Source organism: Vanessa tameamea, chromosome 18, assembly GCF_037043105.1.
Source record: "Vanessa tameamea isolate UH-Manoa-2023 chromosome 18, ilVanTame1 primary haplotype, whole genome shotgun sequence".
NCBI lineage: Eukaryota > Metazoa > Arthropoda > Insecta > Lepidoptera > Nymphalidae > Vanessa > Vanessa tameamea.
The window spans coordinates 6,262,646-6,280,669 of record NC_087326.1 but is presented as its reverse complement, the minus strand read 5'-3'; the positions used below and the strand labels follow the sequence as shown (position 1 = coordinate 6,280,669).

Sequence of the window (18,024 nt, the reverse complement as noted above, 5' to 3'; positions counted from 1 at the left end):
TTTATATTATAATTAATAGTATAATAATAGTATATGTAAAAATATTTTGAAATGCTCTTACGCGTTGCTGTCCCCATCAGTGGAACCGTCGACTTTGACTAGTCACATCGTATTCCTGGTGGTCGAAATTAAGTCCACAATTGGCTGGATGAGGACGTAAAATAGAATAATAACTACAAGTATTATTAACGCAGTCGATAATCCACCTTGAGTTGCGCTATAGTAATCCATGTTTAAGCCCATTACCATAGTTATAAGGCCCATGGATATAGCAAACATACCAACAGCGATGTGAAGGATTTTAATAGGTCCACTCTTGATCATTAAACGAACTTTTGAGGAGAATAATGCTATTATGCCGGAGACGAAACTTATAAGGGTGAAGGTTAAGGCGATGACACCTGAAAAAAAAAGAAAATTTTAGTACCAGTACCTAATATAGTCAGTCAGGAATGGACGTAGTGTACAGGTAATTAATACATATACTGGGCTGGCTTTAGTTGTCCTTGAGCCCAGAGCGATATTTAGCCTTTTATTGGAAATAAATATAATATTATGAAACTTAAATTGTATTATCAATAGTACGAGGCAAATCAAATGTATTTAATTTTAAACGATTCTTTTTGGGTTCAGGCGAGTTTCTTGCGAGACCTGTCTTACTCTGGCGTTCTACGCAATGATTTAACATTGATACTTTTCATATAAATACTTAAGCACATATTATCTTAATAATAAATATAGGTATACTAGCTGTTGCCCGCGGCTTTGCTCGCGTGGAAATTAATTATATTACAGAATAATTTAAAATATTACGTTAATATAAGACCTCATTTGTGGTTCGAGTTTCGTGGGCTAGATACTGACTTACAGAGTTCGAGCAGGCTATTTATTTATTTATTTATCTAGTGCGGCCATTCTAAAAATTTGACCTTGTGCTTTATTAATTGTAATGGTGAAGCATACTTTAAGCGAGAACTGTACTCTCTGAAATGAAAGGGGTATTCTGATGGTATATTATATATATTAGATATTCGTGGAATATACACTATTTCTCCTTTAGTACAGTGATAACTGTAACCTATGACATTACGATAGAGAACCCTTAATATTAGTCTGGTGCCGTTGAAAAATTTTTGAGGTCTTAAATTAATCAGTTACATTATTGGCGCACCATACTCCTAACATAAAAAATGACGGGCTTCAAAACTAACCTATATAAGAAATTTCAACCCCTTTTTCAACCCTAAGGGGTAGAATATCCAGAAACGCTTAAATACATATCTACTTATTTCTCATCAGTAGCCTAAAAATAACTTATAACTTCAAAAATGACGGATTTCCAGACTAACCTACATAAGAAATGTCAACCCCTAAAAATTCGGACGGACTTCTATACAAATATTCAACTCTAATTTCATCCCATTAGGGGTAGAATATCCAGAATCGTTTAAATACTTATCTACTCATTTTTTGTCAATATCCCAAAAACAAAGTTTCAAGTTTCTACCTTAAAAAAAGACTGACTTCCATACTAACTTTCAACCGTTATTTCACCCCTTTAGAGGTAGAATATCCAGAAACGCTTAAATATGTATATACAAATTTTTAATCAGTATCCCAAAAGTAAAATTTCATGTCTCTACCTTAAAAAATTACGGACTTCCATACTAACTTTAACCCTTATTTCACCCCCTTAGGGTTAGAATATGCAGAAACACTTAAATATATATCTACTGTTTTCTAATCAGTAATCCAAAAATAATATTTCATGTTTCTAACTTCAAAAATGGCGGACGTCCAGACTAACCTATATACGAAACAGCTACCCCTATTTCACCCCTTAGGGCTAAAATATCCAGAAACGCTTAAATACGTATCTACTCATTTTTAATCAGTATCTCAAAAATGAAGTTTCATGTTCCTAACTTAAAAAATGACGGACTTCCATACTAACTTTTAACCCTTATTTCACTCCCTTAGGAGTTTAATTTCCAAAATTCCTTTCTAAGTGGGTGTCTACTCAATAAAAAGATCCTGCTCACCAAATTTCAAGGCCCTCACTTTAATAGTTTACGCTCGGCGATGATGAATCAGTCAGTCAGGACTTGTTATTTTATATACATAGATAATCATAACGTTTCCTATTCATATTAAAACAGTTTTGCAAGATAGTGAACCTAAAATTCAAGTAAAATTCTAAGATCAGTAACTAACTGAACGTAAAATTCACGTTATTTAAATGCTCGTTAAAATGATACCTATTTTTATCATACAAAGTGCAAGCAATTACATTATTTATATATTTTTCCGTAGTTGTATCTCTTAGCGCCCAAAAGTTTCATTTAATCTTGTCAACTTATCTCGAGATATGAATAGTTTCCCAATAGTCTCGATAAGAGTCTTGAGTCATCTTACCGCATATGCCGTGGGCTGTGTTGATCTGCATCTTCACCTCTGCCAGTGCCAGAAAAGTGCCAGCGAGGACAAAAACAGATCCAATTAATTGAAGGCATCCGTGAATTATTCTCTTGCTATCTTTCGATAGTTGGAAAGACCATGAGTTATGTCTGTTTAGCGTCAACACAGACTCCACGAGAAATAGTTGATACTGTAAAAATAATAAAATATTTAAATTATATTGAAGTTATTTTAAATCTCCTTTTTTTTAAATGGTACTGATCAAAGATTTAGCTATTAAAAATATCGTCATCGGTCAGGAAGTCAATCCTTAGAAACATTAAGTACCTACATAAAACAAAAACTATAATACGAAAGCAATGAAATCACAATTAGGACAATTTAAAAAAATCACAACAAAAAATATCTTAGAATTATTTCATGAGATTAATATACGTACGCCTGTTCCAGCAAATACGATGTGCAGTTGTAAATTAGTTATAGATCCGTCAGGCTGTGACGTTAACGCGAAGTGCCACAAGCAGAACACCACAATAGCTATTTGCATGTGATGGACTAAATTAATTAGCTGACAGATAGAGGACCACGCGGAGTACCAGGACGAGGTGTAATGGGTTTCTCCACTCTCCTGGTCGTACGCAGCTGGGGCCCTCGTCACCTCCGCTTGATAAGGAACATGCTCGCGTACTTCGAACATTTCCACCTTTTCAACAGATTGCTGACTGGTTGACGGTTTATCCATTTTTCCAGAAGATCGTCAGACTTATTTCGGTTTGCGTTTGGATTCCACACTTTTCCCAAGCCCTATCAACACTACACTATAGTAAGAATTCTTAAGATAGTGTCTTGGTTGTGATAAAGTTATAGAATGAAATCTTCAGGTTGGCTATCGTAATATTATTGACAGCTTTTAGATTAGAAACTGTGTGATGTTATGATATCAGATGAGTAAGATAATGATTATCTTATACTTATTCGATTCTGGTATAAAGTGATGGAATGTCAGTGTATTTCTTGTTGGCTGACCTAATTAGTAAAAATTATTTATCTCTCTAACATAAATCGATATATCTTTTTTTCAATATATAGTTAATTACCATAAGAAAAAAAATAACTTCTGTATGTTCAATCGGATTTATAAAGATTGGATTTATTGCGATAAACTTTGTGATTTTGGGTTGTTTGGTTACCAATTATTTGGAATTTACAACATACCCTCGATGTTGTAAAGTTGCTAGTCTTGGATTTAAATTTTGCAGGCAATATAATGCAGTTCAAAGTTAAGGTAAAATGTAAAAATGTGTATGGCTTCATTATAATTTCAGGAATCAGGGATTGATATTGTACAAAAACATAAAACAATAAGATCAATAGAAAAAAAATTCAATAGAAAAAAAAACACGAGCTTCAAATGTTTATTTATATCTGAAATTGTATTGTTTTTTGTGACAAAATTGGATAATTAATTCTATTGAATAATAAGAATGATTAACTAGGACTGACGTTAGTATTTTGTAAATATCTTTCAGTTTATATTTATTACAAAAGAAAAGGATTTGGCGCCTATCCCATTTACATGACAAAACACATCTTCTGTCGCATGGGTATGTCAAGTGTTTGTTCGCTATCATTACATTAAGGTGAGAGGACTATGGATTGATAAAAATTAAATGCGCTTTGTAATCATTATATTATCATTATGTATAATCTAATTAAAATAATTATTCTTCGATGTTAATATCATCCTGTTTTATTTCCATTGTAAGAGTATTAGGTATCAGCTTAGACATAATTATTTGTTAATGTATGCTTAATGTAATTGTCGTTGCTATTTATATTTTACAAGTATTTTTGATTTATTAGTAGATTTGGTACGGAGATGTACTAGTGTAGAGAAATAAATACAATTTGTAATCGTATTTATTTTTTGCAATTATTTTGAAAAGTGTTTTAATAAAATTTAAGTACATACAAGATAAATTAAAGTACTGTTATCTTGATATTACATTTTTTAATATATTAGATATAACTTTATTTAAACGCAATGTGTCACCATCTATAGTTAGTACCAAGAACTTGACACCGCTATTGGGCGCTAGATGTCGCTAGCAGTACAATAGTATCTTCTTTACATAATATTTATCTGTTTATAAGCTTTAATGAAATTATATAAAAAAAGGTCTATGTCTCACTAATTTTATTACTGTTTGTGTAGTTAAATGCGAATATGTGTCGGGAATTTTGTAAATTGGGATAAGATATGAGCTATGTAACTTTATCATATGATCCAGTCTCCAGAGCAGAGAACGGCAAACAGCGGGCAAGTACTCGTCATATGTACGAAATAGGTAGATATTATTATAAACAAAAAATATAACAGATGAATCCGTAGGGCAACAGTTATAAAATATAGAAAAAAAAAGAAATGAATAAAACTTTTATTTATTTCAATAAAAAAATATCAATTAATACGAAGAATACTTTGAGAATAACTCACCTTTTTTGAAAAAAGGGCACAATTATTGGAACGTATGGTCCAGATAACTCGAAAGGCGCCGCAAGTCAGGGAGGTACGGTCAGCCTCCAAATTAATAAGGGCGTTAATTAACTTTTACCCGAGGCCTTACCGAGGCGTACCCTATTTGTCACCTTAACACTTGATAACAAGAGGTTAAGAAAGGCTTAAAATTGGTCGCTTCGGGTATAATATATTACATTTACGAAGTTTTTTATTTTGTTATATTATTTTGATAAGGTACCCGTATTAAACGCTCGTTCTTGTTAAGATTAAGATCTTTAAATTCTACGTAGAGCAAAAAAATGAGCATTCTAAGTGGAATTTAATTATAGATTAAAATTTTGTATAATTAAAATCTTTATTTATATATATATAAATTTATTTAAAAAAAAAAAAACAGTAATAAAGTCTTTGACTTCCAGAAAAAAAAACCAAAATGGTCAGTAGAAATGGTTATATCGTGGAATACAAAACTTTTATTTTAATATTAAAAAAGTTATTAAAATAACGAATTAAAAGTAGCCTACTCAACGTTACGCGATTAGAATGTAAGATTTGTTTTTTGTATAGCATCAATATTTTTTAATTTTTTAAAATTATTGTTATATTTGGCATACTAATAACAGCCCATAGATAGTTTTTTCTAGACATCGATCGCAGTCATTTCTTTTACCTATAAGAATCCCCAACTCGATTATTATAAATCGATTGTCGGTATCGGCATCGTATATCGATTATGGTCGATTATTGATTCTGATTTATAGCGTCATAAACGTATCCATCCTCACATGAATTTTGTTAAACAAGGAAAGTAGAGTCGATTATAGAGAATGAGTTTGTGTAAAAGATTAAATTAGTAAAAAATAGTTCAATCATTTATAAAAACAGTTATCAAGTTTTTTAAACAAAAAAATGATAACTTTTATTCTTCTAATAACAATAAAAATAACTGTGCGTAATTTTAATTAATTTATAATTATTTTACTTTAACAAATATTTCGCTCTCTCATTAAAACAATGTGTTTTTTCATAAAATATTTTTAATTGTTAAAAATATTTTTGTTAAATAAAGAACAAATAATATCAAATATAGTTAACTTATTTTTATTATTATGCTTGCTTTTAGTTAGATAAAAATAAGTCAAGTTACGCGAGCTCACGTCTAACTCCATTCGCATACATGTTATTATAAATCGATGCGGCACCGTCTGCATTCGATAATTATCATTAGATTTATAGTTACGAGACTGCGCACGCGCATGTTGACGGGCGTTTTCGTGCTCTACGATATAATTTGTTTCTGTTATAACTTATTTGTAAACACAACAGTATTATTATTTATCTGTTTTAACAATTGTTTATTTTATATTTTTACATTACATTAGCAGCCTGTAAATTTCCCACTGCTGAGCTAAGGCCTCCTCTCCCTTTAAGGAGAAGGTTTAGAGCATATTCTACCACGCTGCTCCAATGCGGGTTGGTGGAATACACATGTGGCAGAATTTCGTTGAAATTCGACACATGCAGGTTTCCTCACGATGTTTTCCTTCATCGCCGAGCACGAGATGAATTATAGACACAAATTAAGCACATGAAAATTCAGTAGTGCTTGCCTGAGTTCGAACTCGAAATCATCGGTTAAGATGCACGCGTTCTAACCACTGGGCCATCTAGGTTCAATTGTTTATTGTTAATATTATAAATCTAAAATAAAATTTTGTCAATGTGTTAAAATAAAATAAATCATTGATAAAATACATTTAATTAATAATAATTTCTTATGCCATAATTCAATTAAGTTCCATAATTTACTGAACAACATAATGACATGTGTGGTACACGCTATTCTTCAAAATCGTTATCATTCTTCAATTTGGCGCTGAAGTAAATAGACCTGAGTTGTTTTTATATAATGCCGACTTTGTAACTGTCATTAAAATAGCATTTGTGTAGCAGCTAATGTCTTAATAAGAAATAAGATTATAGGGCCGGTCCTGCGGTGGGCTAGCTCGCTATGTGTGGTCCTGTCAGCGAGGTTGGCTCGAAACATCGATATTAGATTAGCTATTAAATTCTGTTTAATAAACAATGTTAAGTGCGGCACAATATCTTAGTTGTTACTTATAATGTATCAGGTAATTATAATATTAATTATTGAAATATTAATAGTGTCAATTTTCAATTCAAGTGATACTTTTTTTAAATATTTATTTCATGTTTAACAGTGAATAAAAATCCTGAGTAAATTATTTTAGTACGCTTCAGGCGCAAAGGATCTAACATTTTGAGCCCAGGGTTGGTGTGCATTGAATATGTAAAAAAATGGTTAAAATTACTTACGTCGTCAACATTTATGAGCAGTGGTGACCCCTTACCATCGGGTGGCCAGAATTCCCGTCCACCTACAAATTTTATAAAAAAAAATATTTCTCTCGGTAAAAATTATTTGTTGTTAGTTTAATTTTAATGACTGAAAAATACCCATAAAATAAACATTTTACTCATTTTATACATAGCCAACAACAGTGATTGTATTTGTTTTTCTTTCTTTTTCTTTTGTCTTTGTCATAAATTTTATGCAATTAATTACTTTTATAAAAAAAAGTAGCGCAAGAATTAATGGAGAAACAAATTATATTTGAATAAAAAAATAACATTTTAAATTATAATTTGATGTATGAAATATATCTCAATATGGAATATTAATAAAATATAATAGTAATAAAATGTTGAACAGCTAAGTTCTAATATTTTTTATGGGAGAGATTTAACTAGTATACTACATATTCTAAGTTCAATCTGACGGCCGATCTAACCTCGTCCGTGTCGAATGAATAACCACGGATCGCAGGCTCCCTAGGGAACGCTTGACGGGGGAATCATCTGTCATCGCGCTGAAATTGCTGTAATAAATCACTAAGAAATTACGAATAATATTGATTACAGGATAGAAATACGCTTGCGGTGTTTTATGTGGTGCGAGCTGATCGATATTCGTTTCTTGTTAATTTTTTTAATAGAATAGCTAAACTATTATAGTAAAACGATATTAATGAAATAAATTATTTATTATTTGATTTCATTATTAAGTCCTCAAAGTTATTATGTTAATTGGATTTAAAAAATGGAGTAAGTTCTTAATAGACCTGTCTGTACTTAAGACTCTTCGATTCGGATTGTCTCATCGGATTTCAAAATAAACGACAAAAAGAGTAGTCGTTTATTTCCTCTAAAAAACTCTATTTGTTCATTTAAGATGATCATTGTGTTCACCTGTTTGTAATATTTAAACAATAATACTTATCTACTATTTAATACAGTGTCAGCCGTGATGTCTCAATGGCTAGCAGACGGGAATCATGATCGATAAGTTCAAACCCCGTTCGAGCATCAATGAATTTTTATTTGATTAATTTGTGTTTTTAATTCATCTCGTGGAATCAGTGAAGAAAACCTGCATGTGGATGAAAATCTGTCACGTGTTTCCGCTAATCCACATTAAATGCGTGGTGGTCTAAGCTCCAAACCTTCCCCTTCTATTTAAAGGTGTTGCTTTACCTTTTTTACTTATATATCACAAAAAACTTAACTTATAAAATAATAACTAATTTATTAAAATCTTTTAGATTCACACAACTTAAAGAGAGTTTCTATATTTTTTATTTGGATCACAAAAATACCGCAATAATTTGAATGCGCATTTAAAATTACTGTTAAATAGTTTAAAATGTCACTAGCCTCTTCTCTAATAATATATTTCTTTACATTGAATGGCTCGTAATACAAGTTGCGTCGGCACTAATAAGTTAAAATGATAACATTCAATCAGGCTGTTACCGCGGCTTAGTCACCATCATAATTGGTCGAACTTTTACTTGCATTTTTACTTTCCACACTAGTGTAGTAATAAGTTCTGGAAGTACCAAGCCCTTTTAACGGAAAGCCGAACCGCGTCAGTTGATGTCGGGCGTAGGCGCATTGCACGTCGCTGTCATAGAGAAATGCCACTTTTTTCAAGAGCTCGGTAATGTTACAACTCCTACAGTTTCCTTTTGACTTATGATAGCCTGGTACTTTTATATCAACCGCTATAGTTATCGATTTGTTTATTAACTTTATTTTGTGTTGTGCTGAAATCAAAGAAGGTTATTTATAATTTTTTGGTGAGTTCGTATTATTTTTTTATACATATATTTTTTTTTTATAAAAGGTAAGCTATTAATGATGTTGCGTTGAAAGTGGTTGCATATTTTGCTCCCAGCGTCCATTAGAATACTAAAATTAATAGAAAAATGTATTATCAAAATCTCTTAATATTAGTTAATGGCATATTTGCAACGCTGTTTTAGAATTGTAATTAAAAATAAATTATTAAGTCTTCACTAGTATTGACTATATGTACATAATGTTACCAGTAGTAGTAGTCAAATATATATTTTTTTCAAATATTTAAAGGTTCACGGCGAAAGCTTTATGTGATTCTTAACGAGAATTCATTCTAAATTTGAATGGTGATTATCGACATTTAATACAATTCATAAAGGTTGTGTTGCTATTAAAATAAATTTGATATATTAAATCAATAATTATATTTATATTGGTTATAAATGAGGTGTTCAAAGTGTTCTTTTTTGTTAAATTTGCTACTATTTACATTTACATAATATAATCGCCTAAATATATTGAAGAATATAATAATAATTATATATATATTTTTTTTAAATATATTTCATTGAATCTTAACCTTTAAATAAGCGTTCTTGCTACCATGGGAACATAAAAACTAGTATTCAAAACTGGCATTAGTAAAATGAACAAAAAATTTTAAAACTTATTAATCTATACTATATTATTAAACTTCATAGAAATATTATAATTTAATAAACAGGAATACTATATAACATGTTTAATGTAACGAAATTCGCACATAGAATGTGTATAGACAGACATATATTTTATCGATACGTTTTTCACGTAAAAATGCAATAAAACAAAAACTTTACGTAAAACTTGCATTCAATGTAGTATCATATGAATCAATTCACTTTCATTTAGGGTCGATGTCACTAAAAAAAAAAACGTCACAAATTCGGTTATAATTTCCATGCGGTACATTAGGATCACTGCACGTCTCTGTTTGTAATATACGCGCCACGTGCATGATAACAGGTTATTCCGCCTAAAGTTATGATCACTGTGGTGACTGAATAGCGGAAATCTTTGCGTAAAAAAACTTTTTTTTAACAACAAGATAAGGTATTATACGAATTGTATATGTATTAGGAAATAAAGTTGTTTATTGTTTTATCGATAATATTACTCTGTGTTTTACTATACAATTATAAATATAGGTTACGAAGCATTGATCCTTATTGGAGTATAGTCAGCAGTTCGTAATACCCTTATTTCATATATTTTTTAATTAATGAGTTAATACAGTACTATGAATATATAATATGTGTATTACAGTATACAGTGTCGTTCCCATTGTCTTGAGAGCCCAATTGGGAATTTCATTTCTATTACTTATTTTATTACAGTAGTATATATTAAAAGCGATCGAAATATCCCACGAAAAGATGAAAGATTGTTTAAAACAAACTTCATCGTGTATTTAAAAAGTATACAACAAAATTATACGGTTGAATGGAAACAGAAGGGTCGGTCTGGCAATAAAGATTCCTATCACCTGTGCACGAGCTTACTTTCAAACTGAGCGATATTTGCATAGTCAACGGATTACTGTAAACTAGTCTAAGATGGGTTTCGATGATAGTTACATATAGACAGACTGACGTTGAAAGTCTGAAACTTCTAAGTCTAGAATTTATATTATGATAAAAGTTATCTTTTCGTTTAGGTATTTGGATATCACACAACCATTTTTTGACTACGCTAGTCATGATAATGTACAGTAGTTTTGGTTACCAATTTAAAACATTACATAAATATGTACGTATATTTTAAACTGGTAATTGAAGAGCTTGAAGAAGATATAGTCAATTTGTGTTTACAAAGAAAGGAATGAAAACCAGAGTCGAAATAAATAATATATATATGGTACTTCGTATAAACGACATTTAAATGGTGTTCAGCTTAATACTGATTTCTGTCTATTTCCACTATTGATTTGACATTCAAAAGAGGAAAACACAGCATGCGTGAAGTGAGATGTATTCGCAACGTGTACAATTCCCTGCATTTTACGTATAATATATTTATTAATTAAATATTATACATAAATAATACGTTTTTATTATAAATAAATAAGCTAAAAGGTTTGTGTCATTAAAAGTTATAATCTCAACTACTAGATCGATTTAAATAATTATCTTTGCGTTGGATAGTCTATTAATTGAGGAAGGTTATGATTTTATAACTGCAAGCTACGAACCATAAAGAATGGCCATAAATGTCAAGCAACATAGCATAATGGGCTGGTAAATAATAAATGAACTTATCATGTATAACTTGGATATAATTAAAATATAACGCAAGTAAAACCTCAGGGCACATTTGGTATAAAATATAATGAATATCATAATGTACTATTTACTCGACTGTACGAAGGTCTGCAATGTTTTCAGGGTTGATGTGTTTGACTTTCTTGATATCAGCTTACCTTTAAACGCCTTAACAGATTTGGGGGTTTGGGGTAATATTAGAATCTGTACATCAACCCGAATGACATTTACTATAGACTAATTCATTCAAATAAGTCACGCTTTTTAATTTATGAGTTTAGTTTAGTCATCTCACGCTCACTAAGACATATTGTAAGCAATATTTTCTCTCATACTAATGCACGCTTATAATAATAATTTAGGGTTAAGTTTGGTCCATGGGTAAATAGATCTAGAATTAAATTAAATTATAAATTATACAGAATACGTTAAACTTATTTTATTTTCTAATGAAAATATTTTCTACATTTCGGTCTCAAAAATGTCGTTAATTTTATTACTTTATTTGTAAATTATTAAGTGATTAACAATCTGATATAAAATATTTAAACACTTAAGTATTAGTTTATCTATATGTTTTTAAATATTGATTAAAAAAATCAAATATACATCGTGAAAGATATATTTTTAGAATAAAAGGCATATGATACAGGTTTCGTACGTGTGCAATTACTAAGTACGATTAGGTACAATTGTTGGCAATGCATTGACAATATAAGGAATGGTTAATGCGTGGTGAAATGTTATATCATTAACTTAGCCCATTTGTTAGTCTACATATCGTACAAAATATTCATGAGTCGTACAAGTCGTGCAACGTACATCTTATTAATTGTTTTCGTCCGTAATAAATTACGAGTACACATTTTTATAATTGAATTTTGTTTGTATTAAATTTGTTGAAACTGTAATAGAAAATAGGTATATCAGATATTATATATGTATTTAAAAATGTATTTTGTTATTTGTGTTTGAGATTGATTTACTTCGACACCGTCTGACTGATGACCATGTAAGTTGGCACATATCATAGTATTTAATATTTATCATTGATTTTACTTTGTTGTTATTTGCTGCTAGATGTTACTGTAGCATTTACTTGGTGTTAGGGCTTTGTGCATGCCCGTGTGGGTATGTACCACCCACTCATCAGATATTCTACCGCCAAACAGCAGTACTCAGTATTATTGTGTTCCGATTTAATGGGTGAGTGAGCCAGTGTAACTACAGGCACAAGGGACATAACATCTTAGTTCCCAAGGTTGGTGGCGAAATGGGAATGGTTAATATTTTTTACAGCGCCATTGTCTATGGGCGGTGGTGACCACTTACCATCAGGTGGCCCATTTGCTCGTCCACCTACCGATACCATAAAAAAAAGATCTTAAACTTATATACGGTTTGACCGATTGTTTAAGACAATTATTAATACACAGGCAGGAAAACTTCTGCCGACTTCTGCTTGTATAGTATTTAAACGATTAATCCGATTGAGTTTGAAATAAATTGTTGATTCTATACAACAGCTATTTGTTTTGATAAACAATAAATAGAAACTACATCACATTTTAAGTGTTGACGAGGGCGAGTGTAAATTTTTGGCGTAATTAAAAATAGTTTTTAATTGTTCGCTAATAATTAATTACAATATGTAAATCTACTTTTAATAAAAAAAAAAATATTATTATTATGATAAACACAAAATTCTTCCTTTAAATCACAAGGCACAACTACTCACTCCCCAATTTAAACATTAAATATTACACTGCAAAATAATATAAGGTCTGAAGTTGTCTATTTTGAGCGATTACGTCGTGTAGTTTTCATTTTCACTTTCATAATTTTTTCATAACAAACATAAATATAACTTTTACGGCGATTTTAATTTAAAATAAAATAGTTATGATATCACATCAATTCTTTATTAATTCCTTGTAACGAGTGAATGCGGTGAAATCAGGAAGCGAACACGATACTACCTCGCTAATGGCGAGCCGTGACATCGCATTGAGTTACACTATTCCGCTTGTTTTTTTAATTAAACGTTTTGAACTGTTTAAGGTGAAAATAGTACAGCAATAACTTGGATTTGCTCTCAAAAGAAGATTCAATTTTATATATGGGACATCGGCTAATTAAATAATACAAGATTGGAAATAAATTTCCTTTTATGTTTGTATAAAGCGATTTCGCGTCTCAACAACTCGACTGTTTACCACAAAATGGCATACATTTTAGGGTTACAGACAGAAAAGATTAAGTCCAACACCTGCACCTCCGCGGGCGAAGCCGCGTCACGAAACTAGTAAATAATAATACTTTTTAAAAGCAAATTTAAAAATAATAATCTATAAAACTGAAGCATCTTTAAGTATAGTCTTCTTTGAAATCTATTTTATCTATTAAATGACAGGTATGCGTTGGTGTGTGTTATGTCACGTATGGAATGTCGCGTGGGTTGCGGAAGTGTGAGTGTGTTTTTGGTAACTACATATGTGTTGACGAAAATTTGGAATTATAAATTAAGTCAAGTATTTAATACCTTATTATATTTCTAATTAAATTAATTTAAAATAATCTTGATATTTTTTAAATCGTATTTATAATATTTTTAAACATTTTCGTTCATGAAATTTGTTTAAATTAATACAATAATTATTTAAATATAACCGCATATGGCTTTTAACAAGTTCAACAAAACATCAGATCATGCCAAATAAATGTCTTATTCTAAAGATATACGACGAGCCTTCACAGTCTCCTAAATCATTTAGTTTTGCTAAACTAAATATTTACTTCATAAATGATGCAAGCAATGTTGTCAGTGGATTATTTAGCCCACGTGTTCTATGAAACAGGTTGAATCTTGTGCCAATTATGTAAATGTGATTATTAAAACTCTCCGTAAATCGTTAAGAACAAATCTGAAATATAAGATTAATAAAGTGAATATAGAATCTCTTTTCTATTTTAATCAATCAATCAAATGTCGTTATTCAAATAAACTTACTTTTAAATCGTTATCAAGGTTTTTTAATTTTAATTCCTTTAAAAGGAAAAGCGACATCGTCAATACGTATTAAATAATAATTTATTTGCTGATAAAAAAAATATCAATCTAATTTAATATCTCCAGATTTCAAATCCAAACTATTATCCACGTAGAGTGTGTCTACAATCAATTGCCGGATTGATATAATATTTCTAATAGGTATCTTTTGATGTCGAATCGTAGATTCAAGATTCGGTTCGAATAGTAGATTACAGTGAGAAGCACCGGCAAGAAACTTAATCAACTTTGTCGCTTGTTTAAGTTGTGTTTATTATTAATCTCGTGCTCGGCGGTGAAGGAAAACATCGTGAGGAAACCGGCGTGTCTCACCAATCGCATTTGAGCAGCGTGGTGGAATTAGCTCCAAACACTCTCCTTAATGGCAGATGAAGCTTTAGCCCATCAGTGGGACATTTACAAACTATTATAGTAGTATGGTATAGTTGCTTACTCCACGCTTTTGAAGCATCTATGTAGTCTTTTATCGAGTACTTTTACAAATATATTTTACTATTAGAATTTAATTTGATACGCTATATTAATGGGTACATATTTTAATACTTTATTAATTTTTAATCAATTATTTACTTACATTTAATGTCATCCTTGGTGGTCCTTTTAATAACAAAAGAGGTTATATATGTAATCAACGGTCGATGATGTTTTTATTTATAACCTGAGGAATCGCTACCGCATAGTGTTTAATCGGTCGATCCATAATGGCCGCTCGATCGAGTGTTCATTGAGAATATCCACTTATACATGGCTCATTTAATCTTGACTAGATTATTTATAATATAAAACAATTTTTGTAACTTTATTTGATTTAACTGGCTATCATTTAACAAACTTATATTGTTTTAAAATTTATTAACTTCACCTGTCATCATAAAGACCAATAACGGGATGAGCTACCTATTTTAATATGGCCATGCTGTTACGCTTAAATTTTAAAACAAAAGGCAGATGGAGGCTCGAAATACTATAGTGAAGGAACATAAGCAATAAAACCAAAAGCGAATGCAAATTCCCGGTAGTGTATTCCAATGGGAATAGGAAATAATGTAAATAAACAACTTTGACCTTGAATTGACATGACATTTGAGTTATACTAGTGAGGAAAAAATTATTGAATGAATGCTAAGGAACGATATATTTTATTGACTTAACGTAATTTTATGTTATTTTTCAAATTAATTTTACATAAATTGCAGGTAAGGTACATATTAAAATTTTTAGGTAGCAGTATTTTTAGTCTTAAATAAAAATTAGGTCGTTAGTTTGATTTGAATCGTGGTAATTCCCAAATATCAATACATAAATAATAAAAATAAACATTGTTTCAATAATAAAGTGTCATTTCCAAGACATATGACGTATTGTATAATACTAAGGTTTTGAATAAATAAAATTTTATATATCTGTCAAAGAAACTCTTACTTTATCTTATATCTAAAACGACTTAGACCTTGAAATAAATTTCTCAGCATTCATTTTTTTGAAAAAAAATTAAATTTTAATTAAAAAAATAACATCTTATCTTAATCTTCAAACTGAAAAAGTAATGTTCAATCAGCATCGTCACCGTGCACATGATACGAAAGATCGAAGTCTAATATCTTACTTTTATATTATTTTCAAAACTATGAATTAAGTGTTGCTTTGCATAAAGCTGATATATATTTTGTGACTGTTTTATTTCTTTAAAATCAATTAATTCTTTTAAATTTTTTATTTGTACCTTACTATATAAAATAATAATATTTTTATCGAACATAATGTAACTTTGTACATTTTTTTAAAAATATTTCATATTTTTATAACCAATTAAATAAATATATATTAAAAAATATATATATCTAAAATGTATGTTAAAACTAAAATAATATATTTTTTATCTGTATAAATTTATTAATTCTCCATTCGTTTAGCGAACAGCCTTAGTGAGGCCTCCATTTTAATTGTTCTTTCATCAAAAAATGGCGTTTTGAATGTCGGCAAAACTGTTTTCGTTACTTTGGAAGTAAAATTAAAGTGGATTTACATAGTTAAGTGAAATATTGTTGTATTAAAAATTAAGATATATTAGTCAAGATCTGTTTGTAGTAAATCATATAGCGGACTTATCAACAAAACACTTCTGATATTGAAAAGTACGGTTTGTTTTGGTTCTTTCTAATTCTCATTGGAATAGAGCATAGTAATTGACAATTTTTTAATACGCCAATTATGATATATAATACGTCACTTAAAGTGACAGCTATTTTGACGTATTAACAAAAGACTCGTCGTTTCACATTACTTTTGGAGTTGGCATTCGTTTTCGATTTTGTTGCTTCACTATCACGGATGATATCGAGAAGAATATTTAAAATTTTGAAATTAAAAAAAAAGTTCGCATGAATCCTGCGCGCTAATCTTTCGAATGACAGAAGTGAAAATATTTAAGTCATTTCAATTTAAATTTTATCCAATCAGATCAATTCTAATTTCATAACTATGCCCAAATATTATAAATACTAAAGTCAGTCAGATTATTTGTTAATACTTTCACACTTTGATTTCTCAATCATCATAAAACTTTACACACACGTTGTCAGGGCTACAGAAGAGCACATAACCTAACCCCCTCTCACACGTGGAAGGAAATTAGTTTTACATAAAAAAATGCCGCAATTGTTTAATAGAATATATATATTTTTAAAACGATGCGCAGAATCACGACTATTACTGTCGTGTTACGGTCCGTCAAACGTTTGATCGTGCCTGTTTAATCGTGTTAGCATTGAGAGCTACTCTGTATCACACAACCCACTTAATATTATGGACATTTGAGTCATGTATTGAAATATTAATATAGAGTTGTTAATACAAATAAAATTTAGTAAATTATATATTAATCAAATTATTAGTATCGATCCTAAAATATGTATTATTCTTAAAAACTTCACCCAAATTTTATAATTAGATATTGTATAAATATACAATTCTTTATCAAAATTATAAAAGTAAACGCAACAAAAAGAAATGTTTACAAGCTTTAAAATACAAAAGTAGAAACAAAGTTCGCTGAAATTATCAGAATAAATAGTAAATTATGCAATTTATCTTTATGACGTTATAAGTCATATCAACGAACATGAAATGTTCGTTTTGTTAATACGAAACTTTAAAATCAATAAAGTAATTTATTTTGAAAAAAGAGAGGTTCAATTTAAATAATATTTTACTGTTTTGTCAACTCTATGTTATGTCCATACAAGTTTGATTACACTATCCCTGTCAACTGATTAACGTTGGCTGTGCAGTAAAATTTAATTTATTTACATACTGATATGAAGCCTGAGTGATTTCGGGACATAAAACTATCCGAAGCAAATAAGCGATGAGGAAGCGCTGTAAACGTCACAAGCTTGTAAATACTAATTATTAAAATGTTTTCTAAGTAATTTCAGCTAAAATCAATGAAATATACAAAAAATAACCTCACCAATTATTATGTTTTATTTCAGGTACTTTTTCGAAAAACTATTTTTTATAGTGAACACTTGAATCGTACTCGTGAAGGGGTT

At 29.9% G+C, this 18,024-nt stretch overlaps 1 protein-coding gene across 1 annotated transcript; it reads right to left on the bottom strand.

Annotated features, from left to right (window-relative positions):
• Positions 1-40: 40 nt before the first annotated feature.
• On the bottom strand, positions 41-3,299 carry LOC113397893 (uncharacterized). The gene is made up of 3 exons (XM_026636423.2): positions 2,858-3,299; positions 2,416-2,608; positions 41-401 (listed from the first exon to the last, which is right to left on the bottom strand). Exons 1-3 carry the CDS (start codon positions 3,158-3,160, stop codon positions 103-105), a joined length of 795 nt encoding a protein of 264 aa, XP_026492208.1. The 5' UTR covers positions 3,161-3,299; the 3' UTR covers positions 41-102.
• Between the last annotated feature and the right edge of the window lie 14,725 nt (positions 3,300-18,024).